Below are 21,118 nucleotides of genomic sequence, written 5' to 3'. Positions count from 1 at the left end.
TGATCTTTATACTAATGGAATTCTTGATTTAGATCAATTTCTCCAAAGGCTTGAATTGCAAGCCGGTATATATGATATCAGCCAAATCAAAATGGCACCGTGGAAGAAAATCTTTGAACACGTTTCAATAGATAAATTTAAAAATATGGGCAATAAAATATTAAAGAATTTAAAAGTAGCGCTACTTATCCCGGTGACCCAAATAAATAATGAAAAAGAAAAAGAAGCTATATTGTCTACATTACATGACGATCCAATACAAGGAGGGCATACAGGCATTACAAAAACCTTGGCCAAGGTCAAAAGACATTATTACTGGAAAAATATGAGTAAATACATAAAAGAGTACGTAAGGAAATGTCAAAAATGCCAAAAAGCAAAAACAACAAAGCACACAAAGACTCCAATGACTATAACTGAAACACCAGAACATGCTTTCGATAGAGTTGTTGTGGACACAATTGGTCCACTACCCAAGTCAGAAAATGGTAACGAGTACGCAGTCACTCTCATATGTGATTTAACCAAGTACTTAGTTGCCATACCAATAGCAAATAAAAGCGCAAAAACAGTCGCAAAAGCTATATTTGAATCTTTTATTCTAAAGTACGGTCCAATGAAGACGTTCATAACGGACATGGGAACAGAGTATAAGAATTCAATAATTACTGACCTGTGTAAATATTTGAAAATAAAAAATATAACATCAACAGCTCATCACCACCAGACAGTTGGAGTAATAGAAAGAAGTCATAGAACTTTAAACGAGTATATACGATCCTACATATCGGCGGACAAAACCGATTGGGACGTATGGTTTCAATATTTCGTATACTGCTTCAACACGACCCCATCTATGGTACATAATTATTGTCCATATGAATTAGTTTTCGGTAGAAAAAGTAATTTACCAAAACATTTTAATAAACTACATAGCATAGAACCAATATATAACATAGATGATTACGCTAAGGAGAGTAAATATAGGTTAGAAGTAGCATATGCTCGAGCAAGAAAACTGCTTGAAGCACACAAAGAGAAAAATAAGGAAAATTACGATTTAAAAGTAAAAGACATAGAATTAGAAGTAGGAGATAAAGTTTTACTAAGAAATGAGGTAGGTCATAAATTAGACTTTAAATATACGGGGCCCTATAAGATAGAAAGCATAGGAGATAATAACAATATTACGCTACTTACTAATAAAAACAAAAAACAAATAGTTCATAAAGATAGATTAAAGAAATTTCATTCATGATTGAATTTAAACTTATATTTTCCTTAATCATTTATACAAATTTTCCATACACTACGTATATTTTTATCTTTGCATTACAAAATCAACTATTGTTGTTCAAACAAAAACACAAACAAAATAAAAATAAAAATAAAATAATTTACATTTAATAATCAAAATAACTTCACTAGGTTACGTTATTTTTCAAAAGGAGGGAGATGTAGTATGTGCCTATGCAATATTATTATAAGAGCATTGCCCACTCGAAGGCAAAAAGTATAAGTGCATGGTCAGCATTCACACGCCGACCAAATACATATTACATACGTACATACATATCTCGCTCTCCCGATAAGCTCAGAGATAAGCTCAAATAAGCTCCGCCGCTGGCGTACCCGGCAGCGCAGCTACGCGAATTAGCCTAAGTCCAAATATATTAAAAACTGTAAGATCAGACACTCTGTGGACCTTGAGCTGGCAGAACCATTTCTGCCTACTCTAAGAGATAAGAAGAAAATCAAAGAAATAAAAAAGTGGCCTGACGGCTGCACTCAACTGCAAGGCAAACACGTGTTCTCAATTGGTGCACCTCTTTACACCATAGAAGATCACCAAGCCATATTAAAAAAAGTATTTGAGCGATTAGTTAAAAAAAATTTAGAGCTGCGAATCGATAAATGTAAGTTTGAGTGAGGGGAAATATTTAGGATATATAATATCAGAAAAGGGTATTAAAGCAGATGACGGTGTTCAAGCAATTGAAAATTATCCCATGCCACAAAAACTTCATGATGTTCAAAGTTTTTTGGGGATGTGCTCGTATTTCAGAAGATTTATACAGAATTTTTCAACAATAGCAAAGCCACTCCATGATTTGACAAAGAAAGATAAAAAGATTGAGTTTGGCGCAGCGCAATTAGAAGCATTTGATAAATTAAAAAGCAAGCTGTTAAATACGCCTATTTTGGCATTGTACTACCAACGATCATTGTTTCAGACAGAGGGACATGTTTTACATCAGATAAACACATCAAAATTACAAGGGCTCACCACAAGCAAATAGACAAGTTGATCGAATAAATAGAGACCTAGAACCCATGATTAGTAAGGTCGTAGATGTAGAAAAAACGTACAGTGGCATAAAGTTTTGGAAGAAGTAAAGTATGCTATGAATAATACAAAGCACAGAAGCATAAATGAGCACCCAAGTATAATGCTGTTTGAAGTGAATCAAAAAGGAAAAATGCTAAATTGTTTAAAAGATAATGTATTGGAGTCAAGGCTAGAAAGAAAAGAAATTAATTTAGAGAAAATTAGAAAAAATGCAGAAGTTTCACAGGAAGAAGTACAGAACTATAACAAGAAATATGTTGACGCTAAACGACTAGAATCAAATAAATACACATTAGGAGACTAATGGTCAAGAATTTGTATTCAACAGTTGGAGCGCCTAGGAAATTAATAACCAAATATAAAGGCCCCTATGAAATCGCCAAAGTACTAGATAATGATAGGTATTGTATCAAAGATGTGGAAGGTTTTCAGTTGACGCAAAAACCATACGATGGAATATGGTCCAAATCCTCTGGATGTCAAATCCTCTCTGGCAGTGTGAGAGCTGTGCAGTGAACAATGATTCGCACACCAGGACTGATGAGTTGATGGATGAAATTCAACAACTAATGTCATTATCTAATGTTAAAATCGAAATATGAAATCGCCTTCCCTGAGCTGTCTCTATCATCGAATAACGTCAACATGACCCTTGATAAAAAGATACAGGAAAGTACTAGCCCAATACCAACTACAAGTCATCGAGCCAGCCCCTTATTGGATCATGACCCCGAAGTGCGTCACAAACGGCTTAACGGGTTCATAAACGGCTCAACAACAAGAAAAGGCATATTAGGGCATTGGCGCCTTCTTGGGACCATTTTATTGTTCTCCCTACTAAGCGGTTTCTGCATATTGGCAAGTTTAAGGTAAAAAAAGGCGGAGGCAGTGATTAATTTTGCCTCGGATAAAGTGTAAATTAGGGTGGACTTAATTACTTGCAATACCTTGACTAAAAAAACTTGGATTTTAAAACTTTAAAGTTAATCATCTTTAAACGGTTACAGTGAGTCGACTTATTTATAAGAAGAAGCGGCCTTCTGACTTGCCGGTTGTTCATTTTCCTGAAGAAGATCCATTACGGACCTCTACTCCCAGCAAGGCGACACTGGCTTTGACATCACCTTTTGGGTGAAAGTTGTCTTCTATTCGGATTACTGCTCCGTTTCCAACAAATAATTTTAACGATCAGCAGTTTGTACTTATGTACGCAGACGATGTAAAATTATATCTCCAAGGTGAGGCCATTTCTTGCCATTTTGACTTATGACCTTTTGTCGGGTCAACCAAATACACACGACTTACACTCTAAGGGGATGCTATTTGGTCAGAATAAGACGGGCTGATGATTTTGGTGTTCTTCTGGACCCTAAACTAAAACCATATTTCGACTATGGTCAATAAGGTCAGGGGTGTGCTTGGTGTATTAAAAGGTGGTCAAAAAAATTTGATGATCCTTACACGGCCAAAACCTTATTCATTTCGCTAGTCCGTCCGATTCTTAGGTATCGATCACCTGTATGGAGTCCACAATATGTAGTTATCTCGGACCGCATTGAATTGGTCCAAAAAAAACGTCATACTGTTTGCCTTGCGGCGCCTAAATTGGGATGCAAACCTTATATTACCACCTTATTCCAGTAAGCTACTTCTAATTAATTTACCTTTCCTAGCTAACCATAGAACGATGCTTGGAACAGTCTTTATTTTTATTGATATTTCCTCCTTGGTTAGCCGGCAAAACTTCTCTGTTCAAAGTAGGTTCACTAGAAACTACATACCACTAATCTTAAATTATTGTAGATCCAACTATGAGTTCTATGACCCTTACCTAGTATATATATTATACTTTTTCCTATTATCTGTAATCTTGGCTTTCTGACGTTCTTTAAGCAAGCCATTATTACTAATAGTAACACATAATTAGATCTTATTAATTTTTATATTTATCATACTTTTTATAGCCGTCATTCGTAGAGTAAGAGGGTGTACTGTAACAGATCTCTCTGTACTTATTTAACGTGGCGTGTTCCAATCGAAGGTTTACAACCACGCATATTACGCTGTGTGCTCAAATTAAGCGACTCCAGTTCGATTCGGTTACGACCCTCAACGAATAGCAACAAGTCGTCTGCAAACGCGCTGAAGCCACAGAGTCTCTTCAGACGCTGGAGAAGAATCATATGGTTTCAAATAAATGAACCAAACTACGTTCCTTGCGGTCTTGGGTCGTCTGCGTCCCTGCACTTGGTCGCACACAGAATACACGAGCGAGCGCATTGCAGAGACCTGGTCATCCAACGGCGTGTCGGCGAATTCGTCCGGGAGTTCCAAAGCCAGTCTTCTCACCTCATCCACAAATGGGCGCCAGCGTGCAGCGGAGAAGTTCCAGGATGGCACAGGAGCAAAGCTCTCAACTGTGTTTGCTGGGTCTCCCGTAACCACAACATTGATAATCTTGTGATCATTAAGATCCCATTCATCCACTCTCCAGTCGTACGTAGACCACGTAGACGCTGCATCGTCGGCGAGCGCCACATCGATATCACTACGTGCGTAGAGAGTCTAGAATGTGATCGCGTCACACGGTATATTAAACACTCCGTTTCAACATCCTTAAATACAGTCAGAATGCAGATCACCCCGTAAGTAGATAGCTGATCCCTCATCACGCTCAGGGAGTTTAATAAGCCACATGAAGGATACTGCGTTCGCGTCGGGACCAAGGACGCGTTCGCGTCGGGACAGGCGTGCGGCTGGCTAGCAGCAGCACCGCATCCAAGTACTGTTCGAGTCCGGTATTGAATTGGCAGTACACGGAGCAAACGAAAATTGAGCCAAAACTTCCAGTAACGCTCACGCATACTCCAAACTCGGCGGCAAGCGGCTGTATCGGCATGCAGATGGATTCCGTGCTGTCCACGAAGACGCCTGTCCGAAAACACACGCATCCCGGATGGGATGATGACCCTGCACTGGGAAACTTTGTGGTTAAATCCAAGGCAGCTATGGCAAGCTTAGCTGTGGACGAGCGACCGGAAACGGTAACTGAACCACTTGGAATAGACCCGTCCGGTTTGCTCAAGGACACCTTTTCGTCAACCTCAAGTGTCAGGTTAGCTCTTGCGCCATTGGTGACTGACCACGGTTTCGTCTCCAGGTGCATTGCCTTCTTGAAATTGTTGGCGTACAATTCCTCTATTCCTTCGCGACGATCTTTATCTCTCTCACCGATGGTGTGCGGTTGACGGCTTCACCGCTCTTCAACCCACGCACCTCGTGCGCACGGACACCGATGGAAGGGGCGACCTTCTTTTGGACCTGCTCAGCAATCTGCTTCCCAGATGTGTTCGGTCGTCGTACATCAATACCGTCGACCATATCTCAACGGGCTTCCTAGCCCGGCGGTCGGCGGAAGGAGCTCTCTAATTCTATTTATTATGGTTTCAAAAGGAATCGTTCAGTAATTCCTCTGAACTTAACCTAATGTGTGATAAAGATAAATGAGACCAAGTGGTATCTTAATTATAAAGTACAAAAGAAAATGTAATATGTTATGTTATCCTCCTGGTAAGGAGATCGCTGGGGTGTACCCTCTTCAGTCTTCGGATGGAGATGGGATCAGCTAGGATAGTTGCTAGTCGGTTCGGGTGGGCCATAAGCCTGTCGGCATATCGGCTGCTGTGGAAATTAATCTGATCCCCAAGAAGGGTAATTTTCAGATCTCTTTCGATGACTATGTTCGTCACGTACCAGGGGAGCCCAGATGCGTGACGTGCAGCTCTCGAGATCCATACCTCCACGCACCACAGCGGCCTTGACTGCGAGCTGGATGTTCGAAATCCCGGCCAGAAGGAGGCGTGCCGCCAGCAACAAGGTCCCATTATGCGCATCTACTCGTGGCGGGGGCGGCGGCAGGGGCGGGATCAGCAGGCCTGTCTTCCAGGACCTCTGCCTCGTCTGGACTTCTTCGAGGCACTGCTGGCGCTCAAGGTACCCGCGCTGCTGTTGCTCTCCATCGGACTTACTCCGCTGGTGGCTCCTCCTTCCTGCGATCCAATCCACAAGCCACCGGTCTGGCAGCACTGAACCTTCCCAAAACACAGACCGTAGCACCTATAAGCTGTTTGCTGGTAGCGCAGCTTTTCAAAAGCTGACCCAAAAGCTCGCCTTTCAACACGTGCTTTTCGGAATGTAAAATTTTCAATAATTAATTGCAATTAACTTTCAAACTACAGGCTTTTTACTTGCGAAAACACTAACACCACTTAAGCAGAGTACTTATCCCTAGTTTCCTTAGTTCCCTTTCCAAGCAAGGAAAATTTAGTTCTTCGCAGTCTGAACACGAGCGTATCGATGTCAGTATGTATCGATGTAAAAGTATGTAACAGTCAGAAGGAAGCGCTTAAACTATATATATTCTTGATTAGAATCAATAGCCGAGTCGATCTGGCCCTGTTCGTCCGTATGAACGTCAATATCTCAGGAACTACAAAAGCTTAAAGGTTGAGATTCATCATACATATTGTAGAGAATAGACGCAGCGTAATTTGACCCATGTTGCCACGGCCACACCAACGGCCATAAACCGCCCAAACATACAACGCGCACACGAATTCTGTATACTCGAATAGAGGCAATCAGTCCTGAGATCTCGACATTTTTACGGACGGACAGACGGACAGGGTCCAACTATAAAAGCTAGAAGGTTAAGATTTAAGCATACAGATTCTAGAGACATAGACGCAACATATGTTGCCATACCCACTCTTACGCCTACGCACCACCCTAAGCTGCCACGTCCAAATTTTTGAAAAATTGTTGAATACACATACACTAGTTGAGTAACGGGTATCTGAAAGTCGGGGATCTCGATTTAACTGACCTGGGTTTCCATTAGTTTCCAATACCATTATCGGAAGTTTATTTTTATTATAGAAGAAATTCAAAAAACAAACTTGTTATTTTTATCCAATTAAGTTGGTGATTGGACTTAAGAGTTGTGTGAAAATTTAGCATAATTTTTATATTTAAAATTAAAGTCAGACATTAAAATTTAAGAAAGTAGCACACACGGCAAACCCATATTCATTTATGGTATTTTGATTTTTGTACCATTTCATGGACTTTATATATACATTAACAATAAATCTTCGAACAAAATAAACAAAGCAAAATGTTTAATGCGACAAGTTTTTAATATTTACACGTTATTCAAATAAAATTTTTTATTCAGCTGGGACTATGCTGTTATCAACTTCTGGTTTTGTATCATCCGGATCCAAGCTTAAGCATTCTGCAAAATATTGCTCCATTGAAGAATACACATGTTCGAGTACACCACTTAAGTCATGGCCTTCATCTGCATAAGTCTAAAAAAACATATTGTCACTATATAATGTATGTATTGCCAGTATTTTTTTTTTACCTGATATCGAAATAGAATATTGGCGCTTGTCAAAGATTTCGCTAATTGCACTCCATGGACGAAGGGAGCTGTGGTATCTGCTAGGCCATGAATCAAAAAGTATGAATTGGACTTTATTAGACGGGCCCTTTGGGTAGCATCAGCCTCAACATAGCCTTTGAAATTTTCAGCAGGCAGGCCCAATATACGCTCAGTAAATGCTGAATCTATTAAGAGAGTTATTGATAATTTAGAAAAGTATTTTTAGAATTTTTAGAGATAAAATGTCCCTTAGATTATCATTGTTAGTACTAACTTGAATAGAGCCAGTCTGCAGTAGGAGACACTGCGATTCCACATTTAAATACGTCCTGTTGCGTACCGAGAGCCATTGAGGTTACATAACCTCCATAACCCCACCCCCACATACCTACTCTAGTTTCATCTAAAAAGCCTATTGTGTCCAGCAAATACCTAAAATATTATAATTTATAAACAAATTGTAAGAGTAAAATTACAAAAGAACTCACCCTATAACAGAAATTTGATCTAAAACTTCTACTCCTCCTAAATGACGATATAGTGTTTTTTTACTTTGACCCTTGGACCCTCGTACATCTAGGCGGATATACACAACATCATTTCTTGATGACATGTATGTACCCCAGTCGATTTTAAACTTTTCAGAAACTGATTCTGAGCCGGGGCGTCCATTGCTGAAATAAAATCAATCAAGCTTAGTTAATAGTTATTTAAATTTAATACAGTCTTATTCGAATACTTGTTACAATGTTATTTTTTTGAGCGCGTGACCCACAGCCACTCTTTGCGCCCAACCAACTAAAGGGCGCCGCCGTGTATCTTACGGCTTACTAAAAATGAGATAATATATATAAAAAGAGAGAATACTAAGTCGAGTTCAAAACATTTTTCAAATGTGTGGCCGTGGCAGTTATGGGCGGTTTGTGGGCGTGACAGCATTGGTCAACAAACTTGCGCCATCCATAATAGCAAATACTAGAGCAGACCGATATAACCCAATAATCGGAATCATAATATTTAAAATGAGTTTAATGATGACCCAAACTACAGCAGTAACAATCAAAATAAACCGTACCATAAACAATAAAGGATTCATTTTATTTCACAATTCGACTCCCTTTTATTTTTACGCACTACTGTTTCACAATTAACGTAACACAAATTGAAGAAACATATATCACTCTTATTAAAGAAAGTCTAAAGTTTAAAAGAAAAATAAACGGTATACGTATAACAAATCGCTACAAACGAGGGCTGCTTAACTTTGTAGGCTAAACTAGCATATACATAACTTTTTGGCAGACTCAATGAAGACGACAGACAAAATATTGAACAGATTTTATCCCTATCACAAAACACTGTGGTACCAAAGACACTAGACTAGCGTAACGGCCATACATTGGTTTGGCACTATGCAGCCACTTTTTGGGTGAAGGCCAAATTTGCTCTCTTTCCGCTCGCTCGAGAGCGTAACAAATCTAAAAATAGAATTTGCTTGCTTGTGTGAGTAAAAAGAAGAGACGAGATCGCGTATATGTGTGCGTGTTGTGCTAGAAGACGATTTTCGGGCCGAAATCAATTCTGATTATTCTGAATTATTTAAGTATCGCTAATTTCTTTTATTTATGAGATAGAATGCTGAGTTTAGCTTGCTTTTTTTGTCTAACAGCAAAACTTGTATAAGTTTGCGTAACCGATCTGTTCTATGTGCATAACATTAATTATTTTTATAAAACCATAACACTACTTTCATTTGTGCACTTAATGCATTGCTGAACAATAAATTTTTTTATACACATTTGTTTTTTATTATTTTTAAAAATATTTTCGAAAACTTTAATGTGTATTTTGCAAATACACACAAGCACTCAACAATCACTGCCTTATTAATTTTTCTCACGTCGCAAGCTGAATACCCCTAATGACAAGTATTCTAATATAAAGTCATTTTCGAAATTTATTTTGTGATCTACATAGATTCGGCTGTTACTATTTCTAAGCTTTATTTAAATAATAATAACGTTAACGTAATGCAAAACAAGAATTTTTCACATGGTGTCAATTGATAAAAAATAATATAGATTTAAAGTCAACGAACTTTTAAGGTGAAGGACATATTTTGTCAAATTTACAATGCATGAGCATACGTGTGCACACATTATAAATACCCACTCAAAGCCTATAGAAAAAGAACGTATAATTGGTCTTTTAATATTAACCATTGAGCATTTTACTGAATATACCGAAGACGTTAACATGAGTCCACAAATTACACATTGCACTGTGGTCCAGAATTCGATTTTTTGGCATAAAGTCTAAAAATTGAGCTACAGACTTGAAACTTTGTACGTTTTGTTGTTAAATCACAAATAGCTTGCACACAAAATTTCCCAATGCATTGGGAGTACTTAATCCGAAACATCTAAAGCACGACAACCTTGGAAACGTTAACAACAATAATGTAATATACCTTAAAAACTTCTGCCTGATATAACACCGCAACTTACGAAATATTTCTACTGTCTCAAATTCCCACAAACACAATTTTGAATTAAAATATAGAAGGCAAATTTTATCTACACATTAAATTTGTTTTAAATACATAAACAATAAAAATTATCTAAGACCATTGCATAGCTACTGTAAACAAAAAATAAACAGCAAGTTGTACTTTCCAGAAAAATCGTAAACAAATTCAATATATCAAACCTAATATATTTATAACGTGGAATATGACTCGAGAAAAACTTAATCGAATTTGTTATATGAGAGAATGCTATAGTTGCGTTACCCGACTATCAGATATCCTTTTCTCAGCTAGTTGAAATGCGATTTTTCTGGGATATCGATTGATTTTGGGAATAAGATGATAAGGATAAAAGGGTCCTGGCCAAAGTGTTTGTAGTATACTTATAAAAATCGGCAATTCTGGGCGGTTTGTGGGCATTAGAGTGGGAGTGGCAAAAAGTTTTTTGGCAAATCGATAGAAATTTAATAGACTAATGAAAATATATGAAAATATCAAAACGTTTTTTAAAAGCGTGGGAGTGACAGTTTTTGTCGGTTTGTGACTTTAAAAATATTCTTCTTTTAAAAATCACAGTATAAAGATTCAACGTTAAAATACGTTTTGATCGAGGTATTAAAGAAGTCTTTAGTTTACGCCCACAAAAATCATCAAGAGAGTTCATCGACTATTCGACACCCGTTATATCATATCCATAGAAATATTATACATATTATATATTATATAATATTATATTATGTATTATATTATTATATTATTATATTATATATAATATATATATTATAAGAAATTATAGCATTGCACACTGAGCCATTTTCCTTTTTTTTTTTTGCATAAAGTCAAACAATTTTGTAAATTATATTTTGAATTTAACTATATATTATGAAAGAGCATACATTAGAGACGCCAAAACTATATTTAAAAACATTTAAGTTGCAACACTGCATTTTTTATGCGATATCAAATTTGTATGTTTGACCAGCTGTTTGTTCAAGAAAAATTGGCGCGAAGCTTTTGCTCAACTTTGTGATTCTGTTAAAAATACACCTCGTGTCCACATATTTTCAAATAAAATGGAATATAAAGGTCAAGGTATGCTTAATATAGATCTAACTTACTGATATAGAATTATGTGTTCCATGTTGTTGTCTTTTTTTACGTCATAATTTAGGCAAAATCTAATCAAAGTGTTCGTCTATTGTGGAGAAATGAGTTGTGCCAACTTGAGCCAAAAACTAATAACTGATGTGTTTACTCAAAACTGTAATTAAATTGATGTAAGTATCGCCTTTTAAGACAAGTTTGAGATTAGCCGATCGGTTCTGCTGGATGAATGGATCAAAGGAGATCGAAATGACAAAGCCTTAGTTGACTGGGTTGTTGGCGAATTTAAATTAAATGATATTACTATTGAGGAGAAAGCTAAAATCGCTAAGCAAATCAGAAGCTTTCACGTATATATAATGAAAAATATGGCTAAATGTAACCGTACAATTGAAGCATTTAAAAAAAAATTATTCCAGTTGGTTTTCATCCACGATGATGGTTGTCGTGGACCAAAACAACAACCAAGTCGCTTCAAGCTGTCTAATGGGACAACCTCGAATTTCTTACAGTGATGCAGTGATGCGGCTCAAAAGAAAAATAACGGATATGGCTAATATTGAAGAAAATAATAAAAGTCTTCTTGTCCATGCAGCATCAATTTCAGCAAAAATCTTATCGTGTTAATAATTTAACGGACGTATTTTACCGATCCATGGATTCATCGGATCCTTTACATTCAAGTCTAAATATAAACAAAAAATCGTCTCAAAATAAAAAAAATCGATTTGCCGAAAGAAGTCATCAATCTTTTAGATGCACCAACTGTAGAACATATTAATAATGAACATTTTTTGGGAAGCGATGATCGCGACTCGGATTCGGATCACGATGATCCATTTTCTATGCATTTGGACGTAGACTATTTTGATTAATATAATAGTATAATTATATGTATATTAAATAAATACATAAGAAAAATTCAGCTTTATTAAGAAAAAGAAATAATCATGCCAAATCTACTCCTTAACTTTATATCCTAATATGGGCGGCGTGGGTGGTCGTGTTCCGATTTACTTGAAATTTCATGTACGTATTTTAAGTGTCAAATGCACAAATTCTACAAAAATGCAGCTCTCTAGCTTTATTATTTGACTTTATGCCAATAAAAAGGAATCTGGCCCAGTGTGCATTGATGGCGTTTAGGCGTCTTAGTAGGCGTGGTTAAAATATTTTCGGCATATCGATATAAACATTTGCAAGTATAAAAAATATAATCCGATCCGAGTGAACTCCATATTGCGTAAACCAAATACAACTTTTACTGTAAGTAAAATAACCAGTATAAAAATCAAAAAATGAACTCGTTAAAAATACAAAAAGCAGTTTTATACATTTAAAATATATTGCCGAGACAGAGCATCCGAAATATTTTACCAGCCTTGAAGATGACTTTAGTAGTTTCAAGCTCGCATTTTTGAATTTTGTGACGAAACCTCAATATAAACTTTGCAAAGGTCTCGCCATTCGTATGAGAAAGGCTTTTAAATAGATGCCTCCCGAAAGTTGAATTTTGTTTCGGCGAGAAAAAAAATATAAAAACTGTATATACATCTATTTCGGTATCAGATGAATTTTCTGGTATTAGTGCCCCAGGCAATGAAAATGCTATATTCTGCAGTTGTGGCCTCGCACAATGTAGTAACTTGCTTCTTTTCCGAGAGGACGAACCGATCTCTTCGGCTTTCAAATATATTTCAAATGCTCGTAGCCATTTCTCCCATTCAACGCGCAAAAGTCTACTGTGCCTCGCACCAGTACTTGACCATTGTCAGATAGTATTTATTAAATTTTTTTTTAACAAAAACGCCTCTTACTCGAAGTACTGGCAGTGACTTTAAGTCCGTTCATTTTTGTGTTTCAACACGGTAAACTTTTTTTTTCGCAAAAGTTATGTGTGCCAACACTGTCTGTGTTTAGAACTTTTTTTTTTATAATACTCTCTCCACCACTCACCAATCGCTCTCATTAACTCACACCTCGCTGCCTTGTCGCTTGTCTACCTCCACCCCATCCTTTTTACTCAAAATGAAGGAAGAAAAGAGAAGAAAAAAAAAACGGCACAAGCACAGGGAACGAACGATAGTAGGAAGAAGAAGAACACGCAAAACTTTCACTTATGTGCACAAAATTACAATTGTTTTTCAAAATTACACACATTTATGTATGTACACTCACTTTTTCCTTTCATCAAATTACATACATATACACGTACATGTGATGCATATACTTTATTTTTTTTGAATGTGTACATGCATGTACATATTTTAACATGCCTTTTAGTTTTGTAATTAATTTTTTTTTGTTTAAATTTACCCCGTCGCCACTGTAATAACTCTACAGTTTTGTATAATATGAGATATCTTTTATTGAATACTCAAACACGTGGTTTTTAATACAACTTTTTTACATATGCTTCCTTTGCCAACTCTCAACAGACTACTGCTCTCAGGCTACTGTTCGCTCTCAGATTCTATCTCAGAAAGTGAGCGTTCAAATATAGCTACACATTAAATCGTCGTCTCAATCGTAAAAATAGATTATCAACATTTTTTTCAGCTAAATTTTTGGTGACACCAAAAACGAGGTCGTCGAGCTTACGTAAATCCGGGCGAGTGACCGGAGCGTCAGTGAAATCTGAGCAGGTGACCGGCCGGGGCAGAGCAAGAGACAGTTAGCTCTGCGGTTCTGAGCTAGCCGTACGTACTTCGTAACGAGTAGACCATAAAATCAGCTCGTTATAATATACTTTATTTGGTCCTAAACGCATCCGTCTACACCTTTTAGTCTAGGAGAAATGGATAAGTGCGGATCTCCTTCGCATCAATAGGAAGTAAAACATAATATGTTATGATCATTAGACCCATTTTCTTTAAGTAATTATTTATTAAATGTACACCTTTAATTTCCTCGTTAACTGTTTCTTTAAGTAAAAGTGCGGGTCCCACGGCCGCACTTCCCTCCCAACCGACTGATCGAGGGGCACGGACGAAGGCTCGATTCGCGTGAGATAGCACGATATAGGAAACAGTAAAGAACCGAGAAAGTATAAGTATAGAATCACAAATATGTTTCTATGTTTAGGCAATGAGCTTTTTCATTGACTTTGAGAAATGGTGTGGCAACTTAAAAACACGGTAAAGTTAATATTTCAGTTAATATTTCAGTTTTATTTCAGCCCCCACACAGGGCTGTATAAACGAACGGCGGCAGTGCCCGTAGTGAACCGATTAAGAGTTAAAGTGCATCACAGTACGATCATGCCTGTATATTGTGTACATATATGGGAAAAGTTCAAAGTAAAAAGTAAAGTTGGCTTTAACCATGTCTCGGTAAACGCAATGATATGGTACGCATAGGAATGGCTATCAATTAGTTATCTTGAATTTTCAAAGACTAGATGTTAGTTTGGTGAGGAAGAATTCCGGCGAACCAGAAGGAAAATAAAAGATAGCTTATTTAAACCGGTTTGAATATCGGACACATGATTTAAGTATTCTGGGAATTCAGACGACGGCGTAATAGAAACAGCGGGAATGAAAAATGGCAGCTTTACGCATATAAATGCATGGATTAAATGTTATTTTATTGACTGCGACTGCGGACTGCGCCAGTTATCAAATGGAAATTTCTGCCAGTGAGGTTTTGGGTTTTCTCGATTGGTGTTTTTGCACTTAGTCCAGGTTGAATAAAAGATATTTGTTTGATTTTAATGGTTGGCTTTAATATTTAAATGGTCAATTTTCATTGTACGTAGACGGCTGTACTAGAACTGAATCTTACATTCCTAACTTATACTCGACGAGGTCCGTAGCTGTTGCCCACGCATTACCGGTTCATCCATCTTACGCCATCAGCAATCGACTTTCCCATCTTTTGAGGTTTTTGCAGATATATCCATGACTTTTGCCAAGCGTGAGGACGTCGAAGCAACGCTGATATTCCTAAATACTCCATGCTCTGATGTAGATTCCTCCTCGAGTACACATTTTTTCATGAATTAATGTAAAACATTATAATATATAATATACCAAAAAAATTTTTCAGAAATTTTTTCTCAGCGTAGACTCCCAGTTCGGTCATTTTTCCGCCGATGTAGGGTTAGGTCAGACAGAATTTATCAAGCATTTTTTATATATTTTTGATTTTCCATATGTTTACTTCTCCCAGTGTATTCTTGTCTTCTAACCTTGCTATTTTTGTGCGGGCGTGCTTAGCCTTACTTTGGGCTCCTTTTTTATTAATACATCATTCTAGTAATTAAATTAAATTCAAATCGCAGGGTCTCAATTTATTTGCGTCTGCGGTCTCGATGCGCTTGCTTCTGTAGGCTTCGGTCACTCGATGGGAAGGTGTGCTCCTCTAGACGGCCTGACTCGGTTCCTTTCTCTCTTTCTGCCCGCCTTCCCGTCAAGTAACTGATCACCTTGCCCCCGATATTCACTAACCTGTGACTGCCCCAATCGAACTTTGTGGTCGTGGTGGTGGCGCTGCTGTGCGATGGATTTTTCCAGATTAAATTTCTGCCTGGAAAACACACGCAAAACTTAGACCGCGTACCGTATTGTGGCGAGGAAAACTCACTCTAATAATATATTTCCGCACTAGAAAAAATGTACACGACCGCAGGTAATAATTTTACAACAAAATAAACTTTTCTCGACTTGACTCCACGACGATTTGATTAGAAAAGAAATAGAACGGAAACTCAGGTCGGGGTCTAGGCCATCAGCGGAAATCACAATCAGCTGAAAGTCACTTTATTTACGATAACCAATTATCCCAAACTTTCCGGGTGCAGCTGATAAAGAGTTGCATGTTTAGTATATTCCCGATGCAAAATACTGAATTTAATATGACCCGCAAGCTTCCTAAACTTTGCCTATTAGTATTTTCAGAGTAATCTAACATAACAGCTTCAGTCGCCACAAGAGACTGCTGACAAGCAGAGCCGACAAATGGTTCTGCCTGCACCCAACTCATTTGTCCGAAGCCGGGATCAGCCTGCGTTCTCCTTTGGGAACAGCCAGGGAGAAGCCCCACGCGCACCATCAGAACAGAGTGATGGCGGCTGATCGCCGAATTATCGTACGTGAGGCGTGCTGGAAAAGTGGAAAGCCTCGAGACCTTAGCCACGACTGCGACCACAGCCAGGAAACGAGAAGAATCCCCGCTATTGTTGAAATCTGTCGGAGGTCACACCATTATGAATAAAGAAAGGAACGATCGCCGCCAAATTCGACATTGGTGGACACATGCGTCGAGCCACCATCAACACCGGGGCCTCCAGGAGACCAACTAGCTGGCTCTTCTGGTCATGCCAGCCATGCTGGAGCCTCGGCGGGGACCGGTAGATAGTAACCGGCTGGACCCACGGACACGGAATCAAACGTGCGGAATCACAGCCACGTCCCCGACCACGAAGGACACCCCGCCAGATAGACAGCACAAGGGCATAACACACACCGAACTCGGAATAACGACTAGGAATCCCCGAACACGACGCAGGACCGCAAAACGACCGCACTCAGAGGACAAGACCAGATGAGCGGGATGACCTTGGGCTATGAAAGGGTGGAGGATTACCAGAGCAGAGCCACGTTGGCACCAACGACACGAGAAACAACATAGGATACGATAGAGAACATCAGGACGCGCCGAAGGAGAACGACATAAGAGCGGCGCAGGATGTCCCCGACTCACAGGAAACCGCTGACGTCCCCCGAAGACGTACACCAGAGAACGAGTGGTCTTCACCATGAAGACGAGTGGGAAAGGACCTTTTTCGTCTTGCCCTTAAAAATAAGGAGGGGATGCGACGATCCTGGACTAAGCTGAAACCATTGTATTAGTATTAACTTAGACAAGAACCTACCCAAACCGGTTCCGACCTATCGATAATAATAGCCCACGTAAGATCACTAGCTTGTCAACCGGGGTCTTTGGTCAGCTCTCTTTCGCTGCCACCAGCCTGCGAGTGCAGACGTGCTTTTCTCTGCCCCAAATCGGAAACTTGACTACAACCCACGTGTTGCGCAGCGCTCCCACGACCGCGATCGTGTGCATCGTGCTAGACCAGACCGACACACCTCGACCAATCGTAGTAGCGCCCTCAGTCATCTCATACCCTCCAATAGAAATGCCTAAATTCCACGACTACTATCCCGGAAAGAGAACTTTTTTACAACTGGCCCCCGAATAGGGACCTGAAAGGGATAAATACTAGTAATATTACCACCTTCATAGAGAGTGTAAAGCCCCAGGGCAAATGACATAACCGTAGAAAACGGACGAAAATATGAGGGAAGGCTTAATAACCATCTTTTATTATTTTGTAGACAAGAACGTAGCCGATAAGGTGTCTCGGCGTACAGGCAGGGGACAACTGTTAACCCTGCCCGCAAAAATGGGCTCACACCAGTACCGTAACGGGGCTCGTACCATAATAGTCAGACCTTAGTATCCAAATCGAAATTGACATAGAACTACTAGATAAGGTGTAAACCGCTACATCTGAGCCTCTTTTTCAATATTATGAAGAAGAGGTTCTAGCGCCAGAATCTTATGATGAACTGCTTAATTTAATATCGGTTCTTCTGGTACTTAAACTTCAAATACGTTTGTGGGGGTGTACGTGTATGATCGACTCCTCCTCAGGGGGTGGTGCTCTTTTGGTGATTGGTTAATTGGATCTGTGGGCGCATTGTGCTTCAGGGCTAATATTCCCTGTAGTTAAGCGCTGCAGAAGGCCCTCATGGTCGGTAGGGATAGTCTTCAGATTTTGGTATGAGTATTTAGGGAAAAGTTAGCTTACGAACTGGCGCGTACCTTGTTTTTTTTTCCATGTTTTGCTTATTTATTGAATCTTCCCTTTTACTTAAGAGACTAACAATAAGTTTTCAAATCTTATTCTAAACTAAAGCTAGTCAAGGGAAAACGGTCAGAATATTTCCAAAAGACAGTGACCCTTACAGAAAAATATTAAGCCATATGGATGACATTGGTATCCAGTTTCATTTTATAAAATGATTCGTGCTGTGTGGCCTAACAAATTTAACGCTGGGCTGGTTGGTCGTTCCGATGCAGTCGGCTTTGGCTGCATACTCGAATAAGTTTTCTTGCAAGAGGATTTGAATGTGAGGCTAGTTTTTCATTGCATTTTACTTTCTTCTCTGCTATTGTCTCAATGACAAGTTTTATTTATAAGTCTATGTGTATATTCTCGTTCCGAAGATACCACGGAGCTCCAGTAATGATTCTCAGAATCCTAGACTGTGCTCGCTGTACTATGTCGATGTAGCTTCTCGATGCGTTGCCCCATAGTTCGGAGCCATAGGTCCATATGGGTTTTAAAACGGAGTTATATAAGAGGAATTCGTACTCCAAGCTTAGGGGAGAGCGAACGTTTATAAGCCAGTGTAGATCCCTTGCTTATAGTCTGAGGTGCGTCGTCTTGGCCTCTATGTGTTTCCGCCAGGTGAGCCGCTTGTCCAGATGAATACCTAAGTATGTTACGTTACCGGGTCATTACCAAGGGCGGACAGCTTTGTTTGTTTAGGGTAAATGTTACCTGTTTGCACTTTTCTTCATTTACTCGTATGCGCCAATCTGCAAGCCAAGTTACACAAGTTAGATGGCGTGCTAGTTGCATCGTAGTTTTATTGGGCATCTGGATCGACTTAGTATTGCAATGTCATCAGCGAATTTGGATATCGTTAGCTGGTAGTTTGTTGGTATGCCCGCCGTTTAAAGGGTGTATAGAATTGGGCCCAGAACCCTTCCTTGAGGGACTCCGGCTTCTATAGTACAATCGCTTGAAGTGCTTGAACTGCATCTGACCGCGAACACTCTTTTATATAGGTAAGACTTTAGAAGCTTATGTATGATTTGAGGCAGCAGTTTGATTATTTTAAACATAAGTCCATGCAGCCATACTCTATCTAATGCTTGTGCAACGTTTAATAATTGACCTGTGCAATATTCACGATGTTCAAACGCATTGGAAATTTCTGTTGTGATTCGGTTAACCTGTTCAATGACTCCGTGTTTTGCCCGAAAAACCAAATTGGTGCGATGGGAGTGTGTTGTGTGTTTTGAGGTGGGGGCTGACGCGTAGCATCAGTGGTGCTAGGTCAGATGCAGTTAAAGGCGGGAGAGTAAATGAGTTAGTAGCTGGATTTGGTCGAAATACTTTTTTAAGATGATCAGCGAAGACTCTTGCTCTGTCCGTGTCACTGCGAGACCAGTTTCCGGTAGAGTTACGGAGAGGTACAACCGTTTCTGTTGGTACCACAGGCCACAGGAACCTTGTGGTCTTGCCACAACGAGTTCTTTGCGCCTGTGGGAGTAAGATTCTCGATGTACCTTAGTTGTGCGTCCGATTCTTCTTTCTTAAGAGCTTTTGTAAGTCTGCGAGAAACTGCTTTTAATTTACTCTTTGCGCCAGGTGATCTGTGCTCCTGCCGCTCCCTTCGATGTCGTCGTTTTTCAAGCACAAGCAGTTCAATATCTCTACTTATCTTGTTAAACTTTATACTGCATACATGGTTGTTTTGTGGAGTTGACGCTTTTGCTGCTGCGACAAGTATTGATTCTATATCACCAGCAAACTGATCAATGTCTTGCTCGGTGTCCAGGGGGCTAGAAATGCTGGTATGGGAAAAAAAATATTTTTTGTACTTCGCTCGATGTGTTGTAGCTGATACAAAAGACGAAAGAGCACCGGACAGTGATCAGATGAGAGTTCTGAAAGTGCTTCATCTGTAATCATTGATTGCGATATCCTTTTTGTGATGGCAAAGTCAATCAAATCTGGAAGCTTCCTGGGATCTGCTGGCCAGTATGTAAGCGCTCCCGGGGAAACATAGTTAAGTTTGTCTTGCGGTTTGATGATTGCGTTGTACAGCTGTTTTCCTTTAGGGTTCGCTATCCGAGATCCCCAGTACATGTGCTTGGCATTCCAATCGCCAGCTGCAACAAACCTTTCACCAAACAAGTCAAAAAGTGTTGTGAATTTTTCCTCAGAGATTGTGAAGCGAGGTGGGCAATAGACAGCAGCCAGAGTGAGAGCACCGTTATGGCATTGGAGGTTTATAGAGGTACATTGTAAGCAGTCTTCTTGAAAATTACCAAGAAAGTGGTCCATGTGCCTTGCCATCCGGCTGATTCGTTAAGTTAAATGTATATCCTGGTATTTGGAAGTTGTACTTTTTGGTAAGGTGAGTCTCTGAGAGTAGCATAACGTCAATGTTTCTGTCGGCTAAGAACTGAGCAAGTTCTAGCTTTTGCCGCGAAACGACATTAGCGTTCCAGGTAGCTATTATTAAGGAAGTCATAATCCTGTTTTAGAAGAAACGAGCATTTGAATAAGGATGTTTTGGTTCCTCATAAGGTTTTGCATAGTTTCTTACATGAAGATCATAAAGTCTTTCATGCTTTGCTGCATCGAGAGCATAATCGCTTCAACGCCAATAGGCTGCTGTTGCATGTTCTGTGTGTTTATTTGTTTATTTGTGTTTATTTGGTGAATTTTATGCTGGACGCTGGAGGTGACTGCTGTCGGTTCTTGGATCCCTGATTTTAGTACACTGGCAAAGGATGAATTTGGCATTGTTCGGTGGCTGGCAGACGAAGGGATGTTAGTTGTAGTCGGTTCCATTACTTTGTGAGCTGTTGGTGTGATACGATC

General features: G+C 39.3%; 1 protein-coding gene across 6 annotated transcripts in view; it reads right to left on the bottom strand.

The window, feature by feature from the left end:
• Positions 1 to 7,513: 7,513 nt before the first annotated feature.
• The window catches only part of LOC117137015 (dipeptidyl peptidase 4), a 128,009-nt gene continuing 114,404 nt past the window's right edge, over positions 7,514 to 21,118 (bottom strand). For 5 of the 6 annotated variants that reach the window (XM_033298207.1, XM_033298209.1, XM_033298210.1 and 2 more), the window contains 4 exons: positions 8,288 to 8,473; positions 8,074 to 8,231; positions 7,779 to 7,984; positions 7,514 to 7,722 (listed from right to left, as the gene is read on the bottom strand). In XM_033298207.1, the coding sequence (XP_033154098.1) occupies positions 7,579 to 7,722; positions 7,779 to 7,984; positions 8,074 to 8,231; positions 8,288 to 8,473 (694 nt within the window). In that variant the 3' untranslated portion in view covers positions 7,514 to 7,578. Of the gene's footprint in view, positions 7,723 to 7,778; positions 7,985 to 8,073; positions 8,232 to 8,287; positions 8,474 to 21,118 lie in introns of those variants that run through there. The other variant, XM_033298212.1, reaches the window with a different exon arrangement.

The sequence above is a fragment of the Drosophila mauritiana genome, chromosome 2R (assembly GCF_004382145.1).
Source record: "Drosophila mauritiana strain mau12 chromosome 2R, ASM438214v1, whole genome shotgun sequence".
Taxonomy (NCBI): Eukaryota; Metazoa; Arthropoda; class Insecta; order Diptera; family Drosophilidae; genus Drosophila; species Drosophila mauritiana.
The sequence above is the reverse complement of the archived record's forward strand: the minus strand, read 5'-3'. Positions and strand labels throughout refer to the sequence as shown.